Source organism: Sceloporus undulatus, chromosome 10 (assembly GCF_019175285.1).
Source record: "Sceloporus undulatus isolate JIND9_A2432 ecotype Alabama chromosome 10, SceUnd_v1.1, whole genome shotgun sequence".
NCBI lineage: Eukaryota > Metazoa > Chordata > Lepidosauria > Squamata > Phrynosomatidae > Sceloporus > Sceloporus undulatus.
The window spans coordinates 4,117,065-4,130,154 of record NC_056531.1 but is presented as its reverse complement, the minus strand read 5'-3'; the positions used below and the strand labels follow the sequence as shown (position 1 = coordinate 4,130,154).

General features: G+C 43.9%; 1 protein-coding gene across 25 annotated transcripts in view; it reads left to right on the top strand.

The window, feature by feature from the left end:
* NCOR2 (nuclear receptor corepressor 2) overlaps nt 1-13,090 on the top strand; it is a 284,263-nt gene that overhangs the window by 201,239 nt on the left and 69,934 nt on the right. For all 25 annotated transcript variants that reach the window (XM_042441337.1, XM_042441335.1, XM_042441357.1 and 22 more), the window contains one exon: nt 2,180-2,242. In XM_042441337.1, coding sequence (XP_042297271.1) covers nt 2,180-2,242 — 63 coding nt within the window. The remainder of the gene's footprint in view (nt 1-2,179; nt 2,243-13,090) is intronic.

Genomic DNA, 13,090 nt, shown 5'->3' with positions numbered 1-13,090 from the left:
CCTCTTTTTTTGTTTGGAATGGCTGCCTCCAGAGATAAGATAAAAACATGTGTGTGCAGTCACATCTTTATTTTGTCATCAGTAATCTTTCGGGCAAGGGAGAGGAGTCTGTTACTTTTCAGATTTTTCAGTTAAGGATGCTAACTGGGACAAGGGATGTCCCAACTCAGCCCACTTGCATTTCAGCCTGTAAGCCTTGGAAGAGTTACTCTGCTCAGCCACTTGAGGGCCTTGCAATACTGAGAAATCTCATCCAGGGAATGTTCAGCTGTCAAACTGCCTTTGCACTTTCTTCCTTGACTTTCTGTTTCCGGGTTCGTTTCTCGATCCTACAATCTTTGATTTTGTTCGGTTTGCTATATTTGCTTTCCAATTCCCTAAGATTCACAAGAGATTCTGCTCTGGTGTGTGATCAATTTCCTCCTGGACTCCAGCACAGAATATTTCAGTGTCTTCTTCTTGCCTCTACAGTTGGAACATAAACTTGAATTAAGGTGATGTTGGCCCCATAGAGACAGGCCAAAATAAAGCTGCTTCGAGTCACTTTGAGGTATGCTGTTTAAATGATGCATGTGTCCTAAGAGTCCGGAAGCCACGCCAAAGCCACGTTCCAGTTCTAAGGACTGGACCACAGCTTTGGCACAGCTTCTGGCCTCTTAGAACACATGCATCGTTTAAACAGCATACCTCCAAAGTGACCTGAAACAGCTTTATTTTGGTCTGTCTGTACGGGCCCCTAGTTCCCCACATTCTACCAAGCCTGGAGGTGGAAGAGAGAGCTTTCCTTCTTTAGCAGATTGTCGCTTTTGAATGTTGGATGCAAAGGAGAGATGAAGTACTCCATCCATCCTCCACAGCTCACTCATATGCTTAAGTGGAACCCAGTGCTCTCATCTGCAGTGGATTCCTCGCTGTGTATAGTTACCGTTAAAATGCTTCACTATCAAGTTGTTCTCTCTGTTAGCTTTCTAGAGGGGGTGGCGATCTCATATCTTCCATGACCTCCATCTCAGCTGGTTAGCTTGTTTGCACAGTGCTGTCTGTTTTGGGTTTTTCTTTTAAGGTAGATTTTTTTTTTAATGGTGTTGTTTGTTCTGCTTCTTTGTATGCCATTGCATGCTTGGTTGTGTAGTAGGGTGACGAACAGATGATGAGAATAAATAGGGGAACATTCAGAAGTGAGCCCCCATTCCCTGCCTGAAATATGAGGGTTCTGCCATCTTGATCCACACACAAGGTGGGAATGCGATGGTAGAACATGAAGAAATGCATTCCATTAGGCCAGAATATAACAAAGAAAGTGAACAAAGAAAATGTTCACAGATTGTGCAAGGTGCGAGGCTCATTCTTCGTCTGGCATCTTTTCAGACCCCACAGATTTACCCCATGTCTCCTGTCCATGTGTGCAAAACAAGACACTTAACTCTCTGCATCTGCAGCAAGCAGAGTCATCATAAATACGTGTCTTTTGACCGGTACAAAAGGCATTCATTAGGTTTATTATGCTGTGTTTAATATGGTTCACAGTGCTGAGTCCAAGATCCAGTGTGGCAAAAACAACCAAATTTAGAATCCATTTTCACTTGGTTGGAAAGGCCCGTAGCATTGCATAGTTCATAGAGCAGCCATTACAATAGGTGCTGCTTGGTCAATCTTAAGCAAAGCCTGAGAAAGTTACTTTGGGCACTGCAATCCTAAAATATTCTGGGAGTTGTAGTATATATACACAAGTAACCTTTCTGAGCATTAGTCATAAAGATCTGATATGGTTTTCTTTGAAGGGTAGTTCCAGATGTGTGGCACAAACTTTTTGTATAAATCTCTGCTGGAACCAAAATAAAGAAAACAAGCTTTTATTTCAGACCAAGATAGGCAGATTTCATTACCTCCATATTACAGATGAAGAGAATGGATGAGCTGTGTAGTGTCTTAACAAATATCTAAGATTTCATGGGTGAAATGAGATTTTAGTCAGGAACCCATCTCTTTCTATCATTGTATGAACTTTCTTTAGTAAATAAGTGTATATACAAAATATGTATGCAAGGAGGAGAACAGATGCATGCATACGGAACAAAGGGAAGAAGAGTTATATTCCTCCCCCATCACCCAAATCTCATTTGTTACGATCCTCTCCAATTAATCCCAATAACCTTTTTTCTTTTGGTTTGCTTTTCAGCCTCTCTGGAGATGAATGAAAGTTCCCGCTGGACAGAGGAAGAAATGGAAACAGCCAAAAAAGGCAAGATTGCTGGTGTGCTTTATGTTTTACATGCCTAGTCTGCCTAGAGTTATGTACTTCTTCCTTTCAGAACAAAAACCCTACTTGTGAACTATGTTGCTCCTTCAGGATTATTGAAGCTATGGTTGTTAGAACTTGACCCCTTGTTTGTTCAGAACTTTTTCGAACTTTCTGCTGCTTTGAATGGTTTTCTGTAAAATTTGACCCAGGTCTAGATGCTACCGGCCCTTTGGATTTAGAAGTAGATTCCAGGTCCCTGACTGCTTGTTGGTCAGAGCCCTGGCACAGCCTTGACAAGGACACTGTATAGTTCAGGTTGTGGCATCACGTCAGACCTGTCCTCTTCACTGTGTTTTTTAAGTTTATTGCACAGGGTTCCTGGCACGCAAAAGGGGCCGGGAAGGGAACGGAACGGGTGGGGGATGCATCTTACCACACACCAGAATGCCGTCACCACCATGCCGGAAGTCCCCATTCCGTTCCCCATCTGTCCCAGAGGAAGCGATTTTTGAGAACTGTTCAGAATGGGGACTTTTGGCGGCATTCTGTTGTGCACTAAAATGCGTCCCCCACCCGTTCCCTTCCCGGCCCCTTTTGTACCGTTCCATTTGCGTGCCAGGAGCCCCATGCGAGAAACCTATTTGCTTGCTCTTTGGTGTCTCAGACGAGGCGAAGTCACACCAAGGCATGTGGGCTGGCAGCGTGCATTTCAATGTGCCCTGGAGTGGCCTTAACCTGGTCTCATTGGTCTAAGATGTTTCTTCCTGGAACTCTCCCCAGCATGAACCACCATGCTGGCAACATTAGAGACTGGAATTGACTGCATGGCTGGTCTCCATCCTGGAAAACAACTTGGCTTTTTGCGTCTAACTCTCTTCGATTGGAATTCTACTCTGCCTCCCAGCCTTTTTCACACACTCTTGGTTGGAAAACATTTCTGCAGGATCCTGAGTAATGCGTTGGTGGTGTGGGGGAAGGCACTGAGCAGAGCTCTTAGCGCCTCTCCTCCTGCGTTGCTCTCCCTCCTGCACACTTGGCCGTCTGTCATGAAAAGCCTTTGCAGAGTTGTGTTGATCATCGCTGTTGTTGTTTTAAATTCCGTAGGAAAGAAGCATGAGGCTGTGTTTTGCAAAGGCTGGGATATGGGAGTGAAAAAAGTTCTGGCAGGGAGAGGTAGTTAGCAATCGCTGCAGCTTTCTTTTTCCCATCCTACGTTTTTAATTCTGTTGCGCCGCCGTTGTGGTTTTGGATCATTCGAAGAATTGCCGCTGTGCATGACACACCCATAGTGGCTGGCCCTAGAACTAGTTCTCACTGAGTGATATGGTAAACCTGTGTTGTGGCTGTACCGCTTACATTGTAGGTAGAGGTAATTGTGTTTTGGGCTTGTGGCTGAACTGTACATAACGTCGAATCTTCACACTCTATGGTGTTAACTCTCTTCCGATCTGAGGCTACAGTTAAGAGTGTGGAAAAGTTACTTTTTGGACTAGGGTACCTAGAATCCCCAAGCCACCGTCCATTTTGGATTAGAGTTTCTGATAACTGCCAAGTAACCCCCTTTCACCATCTATCTCTGACTATAACATTCACGTCTTTGGTTATAGGTGATACCATTAATGGAAATGGAAACTCCTCTTAGCCCTTGAAAGTGCCAAGGAAGGGGTCCTCCCTTAAGGAAGGCCATCTCCCCCCTTTTGAGATTCAAATTGTTCTCAAAATATTTTGCTAAATGTAAACTCAGAGCCAGCTTGGTATAGTAGTTGGACTACGACTCCGGAGACCAGGGTTCGATTCCCTGCTCCGCCATGAAACCCACGGGGTGATCTTGAAGAAGTCATACGATCTCAGCATTGATCTATTCTAACTGTATTTTGTTTTACTGTTGTAATCTGCTTGGATTCCTAGAGATTAAGTGGAATATAAATTATTGTTGTTGTTGTTGTTGTTGTTGTTGTTGTTGTTGTTATTATTAATGGCAAATTTCTCTGACCAAATCTTGGCTAGAAAACCCCACGACGGTTTCACCTTAGGGTCGCCATAAGTTCAAAACATATGGAAGGTACGCAACAACAACAACAAAACATAAAGTCAACAGAATCAATTAACACAGGATACAGAACACTTTTATGCAGTTGGAGGGAATGAACAAGATTGTTTGTTGCAAAGTAGTGTGTTTTATGTTGTTCCTTGTCTGGTTGATGTGTGGAACATATTTCTGCCCCACAAAATGCTCAGCTTTCTTCGCTGTCATGGCCATTTATTTTCTGGAAGAGGGCAGAGAATAAACCCATCCTGCACTGAAATCACAGTGTGACACACTTGTTCTTGTGGGGTCTCCATTTGGATTACTTTGATGCAAATATATTTTCTTATCTCTAAATTTCAATTAATTATCTTGTTGCCGCAGAATATCACAGCTTTGGATAATGCTTCTTCTCCCCCTTTCCCCCCTACCCTTAGATTCTCAGTTAAGATGTTGCTCTTTTGGTTGGCATATTTGCCATCAAAAGGACTCAATTGGCGCTGTTTGTATTGTGGTTGATGCTTTGTTCTTTCTTTCTTTCTTTCTTTTTTGGCCTGCTGATTCATTGTTTTTATTGTTTCCCGGGAGACCCGAGCGAGGCACTGTGCAAATATTTTAAATGAATAAATTATTTGTCCTTTTACTTTGAAGGATTTCATATTTTATTAATTTAAAATTCATTTATTTTTCAGTTGGAATTCTAAGCATAAGCATAATTCAGTGCAAGTCTACTCAGAATTAATCCTCATTGAGTTCAGTGAGGCTTACTTCCATGTAGAAGAATATAGGATTACAGCCTAAATGGGTGGGATCCCATTTATATTAGTTAGACTTGAAATGTTAGCCATGAGTTGCATCCCATTCATTTCAATGGGAACCCAAAGCCTAAATCCAGTTGCTATTCCTAAACAGAGTAGATAGAAGGAACCAATTGTGCTATGATAAGTCAACACTTAAGTAAATCCTATCGATTCAACAGCTGTACTGTAGTCCAGACTAGCAATGGGATTTAGGCCTGAGCGCAACCAATTTACAACACAGTCCTATGGCAGTCTACACATATGTAAGTGCTATTGAGTTCAATGAACCTTATTCCCAGGTAAGGTTGTGGCAATGGTTTGGATCCAACTTGGAGGCACTTTTCCTTTGAAAAATTTAATATCGCATATAAGAGTCAGGAAACAACAAAGAGAAAATGTTAAAATCCATCAAAGAACTTTGTTGAAATTAAATTCATTACATTTGAGGTGGGAGTTTGAAACTGAAAAATGGTTTTGTAATGTAAATTGCTACTTGCCTCCCCTGTTGAATTTGCCCTTGGATTCGGCGTTTGGAAAGCTTTTAACTTGAATAAGGGGTAATGCTCTCAGATCTTACTCAGACTTTTTGCTTTTCTTGGTAACCGAAGGAAAATCCAGGTTTCCTAGTCCTTTGTGCCTTTTCATGCATTAGTCTGAGAAAAAGAAAAATGTGATTGTTTCTGAGAGTAGATCATAGATTTTGGAACTGGAGCTATCCGTCATCTTGGAGTGTAAAGATATATCGTTGAATAATAAAGTTAGGATTGTCCATGCCATTGCATTTCCACTTTCTGTATATGGTTTTGAAAGCTGGACAGTGAGGTTGGTAAGAAGAAAATCCATTCATTTGGAATGTGGAGCTGGAGAAGAGTTCTGCGGATTGCTAAAAAAGACCAATAAATGGGCTCTAGAACGAATGAAACCGAACGCTCCCTAGAAGCTAAGACGACTAAACTGAGACTGTCGTACTTTGGCCATATCATGAGAAAGCATGACATTAATGCTTGGTAAGACAGAAGGAAGAGCTTCTACCTTACCAAGAAGAAGTAAAAGAGAAGAATTGTATTCTAAATGGATAGATTCAATGAATGGAGGTAGGATTCTGAGTCTGCAAGACCTGAGCATTGCTGTTGATGTCAGGGTGACTTGAGGTCTCTTATTCATGGGTTCGCCATAAGTTGAAGTCATCTTGGCAGCAGTTAAGAACAACAAGATTAGTCTTAAAGGTCTTTGGCCAATCTCCAAAGCTGGAAGGAGGGTGGGGGGTGGGGGGCTCATCTAACATGTTTAATTCTCTGTTAGAGCGTGGAAAAGTTCCTTTTGGGGCTACAGTTCCCAGAATTGTAGGATTACCACCTGCGGGGATATACACTTTTTAATGTAATGTTTTATTTCTTAAAATGTTTTAAAACTGTGCTTCATTTTTGTGGAGGCCCAAGTGGCGTACCAATATAAGAAAACCACAAAGTACCATTCGAACCGTAAAAGCTCCAAAGTATACTATTGGAAGAAGAGGAGCAAGAATCCTGTAATAAATCCAACCAAATCGGCCAATTGAAATGCCTTGGCAAAAAAATAAAATAAAATGTTGAGGTTGCATCTCAGACTTTTTCCAACACTGTATCAATGCTGTCTAAGCTTTTATAACGTTCTGAGCGTTCAGCACGCATTAGCTGACCGATCCGCTGTTACAAGAACCCAGCAAGGTTGGCCAATGTTACGGTCTCCACATTTGAAATGGGTGAGGCACGCTCTCTTGGCTTCAGCCTGGAGAAACCACCTGGTGAATTCGGGGCAGAAGCAGGATTTAAATGGATGAGCTCATGTTTTATAGATCTTGCTCATAACCATTGCATGGCACCTCTTTCCCCTCACAGACAGGAAGTGCATAATGTGCAGCGCAACTCTGTGGACTTGACCGTCTTGCCCGAATGTACACGCGCATACCCTTAAGTTGCCTTCGGTGCTCTTTGAGTGCCCCCCTTACCTATTATTGCAAAGTACATTACTCCCCCCCCCCAAAAAAAAATCCCCTATGATCTCTAATGGCTGTTGCGGAACCTTGCAAATGTGTGTGGGTCAAGTTGTTGCTACTGCTGTTGTTGTTGTGGTTGTGCGTCTTCAAGTTAAACTCTACCTCTGGGGCAAAGCAGGAACAACAGACGGCTCTCCCCTCTTCTTTCCTTTTTTCTTTTTCTTTTCTTTTCTGGCCCAAGTCTGCTCCCCTGCCAAGAAAAACCTCTTTGATTCAAATCAGAGCAAAGGAAGCTATTAAGAAAAGCTTTGTTTTCCTGGATCTCTCTTCCCCCTGCTGTTGACATTTAGACGCGGGGCGGGGGAGCGGAATTGGTTGCCAACTTGGCCGCACCCTTGTCATCTTGGGCCAGTGCCACGCTGCTTATGACCACTCTGTCTAGAGGTCACATTCAGATGGAGCAAACTTCTGGGTCAAGCTAGGGCAGGCTCGACAGGCGCGGGAGGGGAAGGGAGAGCCGTTTAGACATTTCTTTCTGCCTTGGCATGGGAGCACCCTCCTTCATCTCCCTCCTGCTGGGTCTCTCAGCTGACATGATGAGCCAGTGAAGGTTGAACCTCTGCAGGCCGTCCGTCTGGGGTTTTTTGGCAGTGTCATTGAGCATCTCCTGAAAGGTGCCTCTTCGCCGCCGCCTCTTCTTTCAGCACTGGGAGCTGCTGAACAAGGCAGAGCAGGTTTGCAAGGGTGAGGGTTGGGGGGGAGGAGGAGAAGCATAACCAATCCGAAAGAACTTTCCAATCCACCTTAACAGATTGTAGTTCCAGGCAGTTTGAAAACCTCAGAGAAGCGAAGCAGGTGGGAGTCTTGACAAAGAGGAGAGAGCGAGGAGGAGCGAGAGAGTAAGAGAGCAAGCTCCAGCTAGCACAGTGGGGTTTCCCCTCCTCCTTTTCAACCAGCGTGGAGGAAAAAAGCAGCTAAGGAACAGCCAAAGACCCAGCATGGGTGCCCTACAGCTTCACGCAAAGGGATCGAGGAGTCGTTGACCTCCAGCCCAGCTTTGGATTGTTTTCTCTCACTTGCTGCCAGTTCTCAGAAGTGCCAGCGCCTGGGATCTGGAGACGAGCACGGCAGCATGGCTCTTCCAGTTCCACTTCGTTTCTCTGGCTGCTGCCCGAAAGGAAGAAACCTCACGGAAGAAAGCAGGGAGGCCAGAAGAGGAGACGTATAACTCCATCCTTTCCTCTTCTTCTTCCTCGCTCCCGCATTCTGGTTGTTTTGCTCTTTTGTACTCTCACGACTCCTGGAGAACTCACGCCTTCACCTGCCGCATGCTTTCAGTTGGTTTGCCGGCAGGTGAAGCTAGAAGAGAATGTAAGTCTTAAGTCTTTCCAGGGAGCAACCCAAACTAGGTGGCAAAATTGTGGGTGGTGGGTTGGAGAGCAGGGCTGGCTGGGTGTGTTCATGCACACATGCCTCCACTAGGGAAATGCACCATAAAGTTATGTGATAACAATCTCCAAATAGTGCAGAAGTGGTCAGGGTCGGGAAAAGCCTGTCATAATGTTTCAGCAGCGGCAGGAGGGAAAGTGCCTTACAGTATAAAGTAAGGATGATGCAAAGGTTTGGCCGACTGTGGTGGCAATTTATAGGGTGCATGTCGCAGCTTTTAATTTATATGGGAAGATTGGTAGGGAGGTCTGGGGAGGATAACTTGGGCCTGTTTGTGCCCGTGTGAGCACACTAGGTGTTTCCTGGCCAAGACTAAGGGTGGTGGCTGCCGCTGACATCTCCCTCTCCGGACGGGTGTGTATATGTGTGTATGTATGTGTGTGTGTTTAATTATAGTTTGGGGAAGCAGGTGTTGGTGTTTTGGTTTTCATTACTGTAAAGATAAGGGCAGCTGTACATACCAGTTTTCTCCTGCAGGGGAGACTTGGGTGTGCACGCTGGAAACACAAGCCTGCCCGGCCTCCGGAGAGGGAAACAAGACACCTGCATGGGTCTCCTGCCCGGACTAGGAGTCTCGGTTGCAGGAACCGTGTCCGTGCAGAGCGCTCTTTCTGCTGGGCATGCGCAGCGAGTTGGAACGTACTTTGGGTCTGGCAGCCAGTCCTCTCCCAAAAGTCAGGTCACTGTCATTGTGCATGTGAGCATGGGACTGTTTGTAAGAAAGCGTGAGATGACAAGGCGTATAACAAAAGCAGGAAGAAAGTAAACAGGACAGATGGGTCTGTTCTATTTATTTTATTTGTCTTTTATTTTTTATTTGTTGTGTTTTTATCTCCCCTGCTCCTTGACCATAAGCGACCAAAATGGTGAAGGGTCTGGAAACCATGCCTTATGAGGAGAGACATAGGGAGCTGGGGATGGTCAGCCTAGAGAAGAGAAGGTGAAGAGGTGATATGATAGCCCTGTATAAGTATTTGGAGGGGTGTCATATTGAGGATGGAGCAAGCTTCTTTTCTGCTGCTCCAGAGACTAAGACACAAGGGAGCAACGGATGCAAACTACAGGAAAAGAGATTCCAGCTCAACATTAGGAAGAACATCCTGACAGTAAGAGCTGTTTGACGGTGGAACATACTCCCTTGTAGTGTAGTAGAATCTCTGGAGGTCTTAAACAGAGTCTGGATGAGTGTACTTTGATTGTGTGCTCCTGCATGGCAGAAGGGGCTTGGACTGGATGGCCCTTGGGGTCTCTTCCAACTCTATGATTCTAAGACAGCACCTTCCTCCCTAAGTCCCCAGTTAGAGAAAGTAGTTGCTTGGCATCTCCCTCCCCATTTTTATTCCAAGAGCAACTTTGTTAGCTGGGTTAGCTTGAGAATTGGTAACCAGCTTAGGGACACCCGTGGCTAAGTGTAGTTATCCAAAGTTAGATCCCTCTCACCCAGTGTAAACCAAACCACGTACTTTTTCAAAAGTGCGATGTAGCAGTTCTGGTGGCAGGCCAGATAAATGCAGCCTTAGTAGCTGAGAGTAGTTGGCTTGTTCAGATGATAATATGCTAGGGCAAGCAGGGGTTGGCTGAGGTCAGGTTTGCATATTAGTGAATCTAGTGCCTTCTCTTTTTGCGAAAAAAGCCAAGGCAGAAAGTCATAACCAGAAGGGTTGCGTCTGTTCGCTCAAAAATACCTTTTGCGTAAAAGTTGGTTTTGTTTTGGGCATGCTGATAGGATCAACCTTCTGGAGAAAACAACACGGTTCTAGTCCTTTCAATTGTAATGTCTTTGCAAGGATGCTAGGGAAGAGGAATAGCATTTTAACCATCAGAGATTGCATTGCTTCTTGCCCTTGCAGCTGGGAAAAGTGATCTAAATTGTATTGTAATGTTCGCACCTTGTGCAAGATGATAAATTCAGCCTGCCCCCTTCCTTGAGATGGATTGCATAATGGATTCTTGGCAGTATCTTCCAACTTGTTAACTTTAAAATCTGGTGCAGAAAAAACCTTTCAAATGGTGCCTGGTGTATATTTGAAGTTAAAACACCTTGGCTTTCCTATGAAAAGACAATAAGCCAGTGCTTTTTAAAAAAAACGTTGGTTTTGGTCTGATGTGGAATTTACCATGGACAAAATTCTGTATCTCCTCTTTGAAACTCTAGACTTGATTTTACACTTGTAGTAGAATGGGAAGGGGGGTGAGATGGCGGAATGGACTATACTGTACCAGTGCAGAATATTGGTGCGAGTTACAGTTTTTGCATGTATCATTACATTAAAAAAAGAATAGGATAGGTTACAGTCAGCCCACCTTATCCACTGATTTTTTTATCCACAGAGTCAAGCATTCATGGCTTGAAAATATTTTTAAAAGTATAAATTCCAAATGCCAAACCTTGATTTTCCGTTTTATTTAAGGGACACCATTATGCGCTGCCATTATCTTTAATGGGACTTGAGCATCCACGGATTTTGTTATTCACTGGGGCTCCTGCAACCAAATCCCAGTGGATAACAAGGTCCCACTGTATAATCATAGAATCATAGAATCGTAGAGTTGGAAGAGACCACAAGGGCCATCCAGTCCAACCCCCTGCCATGCAGGAAATCCAATTCAGAGCATCCCCGACTGATGGCCATCCAGCCTCTGCTTAAAGACCTCCAAGGAAGGAGACTTCACTACACTCTGAGAGAGCTTGTTCCACTGTCGAACAGCCCTTACTGTCAGGAAGTTCCTCCTAATGTTGAGGTGGAATCTCTTTTCCTGGAGCTTGCATCCATTGCTCTGGGTCCTAGTCTCTGGAGCAGCAGAAAACAAGCTTGTTCCCTCCTCAATATGGCACCCTTCAAATATTTAAACAGGGCTATCATATCACCTCTTAACCTTCTCTTCTCCAGGCTAAACATCCCCAGCTCCCTGAGTCATTCCTCATAGGGCATGGTTTTCAGACCCTTCAACATTTTAGTCGCCCTCCTTTGGACACGTTTAAGTTTCTCAATGTCCTTTTTGAATTGTGGTGCCCAGAACTGGACACAGTATTCCAGGTGGGGCCTGACCAGAGCAGAATACAGTGGCACTATTACTTCTCTTGATCTAGACACTATACTTTTATTGATGCAGCCTAAAATTGCATAATATTTCTTCTCTCTGTGCTAGCTTCCAATTTGCAAGTTACGTGATTTCAAATGGGCATTCGAAAATTGTAGTGCCTGTATACAGCCTGAAGGTCAAGTCAGGACTCAACCATCTCTTTGCATGTGTATGTTAGGCCTTCAAGGTCTAGGAACAATGGTCACATAGAGGAGCTAGTGGCGCTGGCTTATTTTCTTTTCATTGGGAGGCCACAGTGTTTCCACTTCAAATACGCACCTAACCCCATTTGAAAGGTCCTACTTGTAGGCTTCCCATAGCCCTTTGGCTATTCATTATGGGAACAAAATTCTTGATTTGGCTTAAATGGTCCTTTGAAATGTGATAAGAGGCACTCACCCCATCCCTGGGATGGGGATAGGCAATGCATTTTACTAGATGCAGCTGACCTCACTTCTTGTAACCGGTTTGATCAGATCCCTGGGTGCTCTACCCAATTCGAATGGAGGTGCAGACATTTACCCCAAGTTTTACTTGTTAGGAAAAGAAAAACTCTGATGTTGCAAGAGGAAGAAAAAAGAGAGTAGGTCTTCATATTTCATGGGGGATGAGGCTATCGGTGACCACTAGTCGTCAGAGAAAACATGACGTTGTCTATCAGTCTTGTTTCACTTAACAAATAAATAATAATAATAATAATAATAATAATAATAATAATTTTTATTTAAATTTTCCTGCCTCTCCCTGCGGATCTAGGTGGGATTACATCAGGTCCTACTTGTAGGCTTTCCATATCCCTCTGGTTGTTCACTATGGGAACAAAATTCTCGATTAGATAGGCCTCTGGTCTGATGTGCCAGACATCCTATTATGTTCTTTTGTTCAGTCATTGCAATGCAAGTGGAAATTGCATGGACATCCCAATGTACAGTGGACCCTTGTTATACGCTGCGGTTTGGTTCCAAGATCCCTGTGGATAACAAAATCCGTGGATGCTCAAGTCCCATTAAATATAATGACATAGCAAAATGGTGTCCCTTATTAAAAAAAATGGAAAATCAAGGTTTGATATTTGAAATTTATACTTTTTTTGAATACTTTCAAACTGTGGATGCTTGAATCCGTGTATAAAAAAATTGTGTATAAGAAGGGCCAACTGTATGCTCCTTTGCGTTCCTGAGAGTAGAAGATTGGATGGTAATAAGGCTGCCCTATGCTGCTTGATCAGTGCAATGGTCATGTAGAGGAGCCAGTGGCAATACTATCTAGTGGAGTCTGGACGTTATAGTACGGAAAAGAAAGATTTTCAAGCCAGAGGCGTTTAGCTCTCCAGGGTCTTCTCACCCCGGTGGAAGTGCCCAGAACATGTTAATAGCTGCGCCTGCCCATCTGCAATTCATACCAGCTAGTCGGAGCCCAGGGCAAAACTGATGCAAGTATCAAACCGTGGGCATTTCTTTCAAAGCCGAGCATAAAAGAGATGCATGTTTAAGGTGCCTTCTCAATCAGACCTT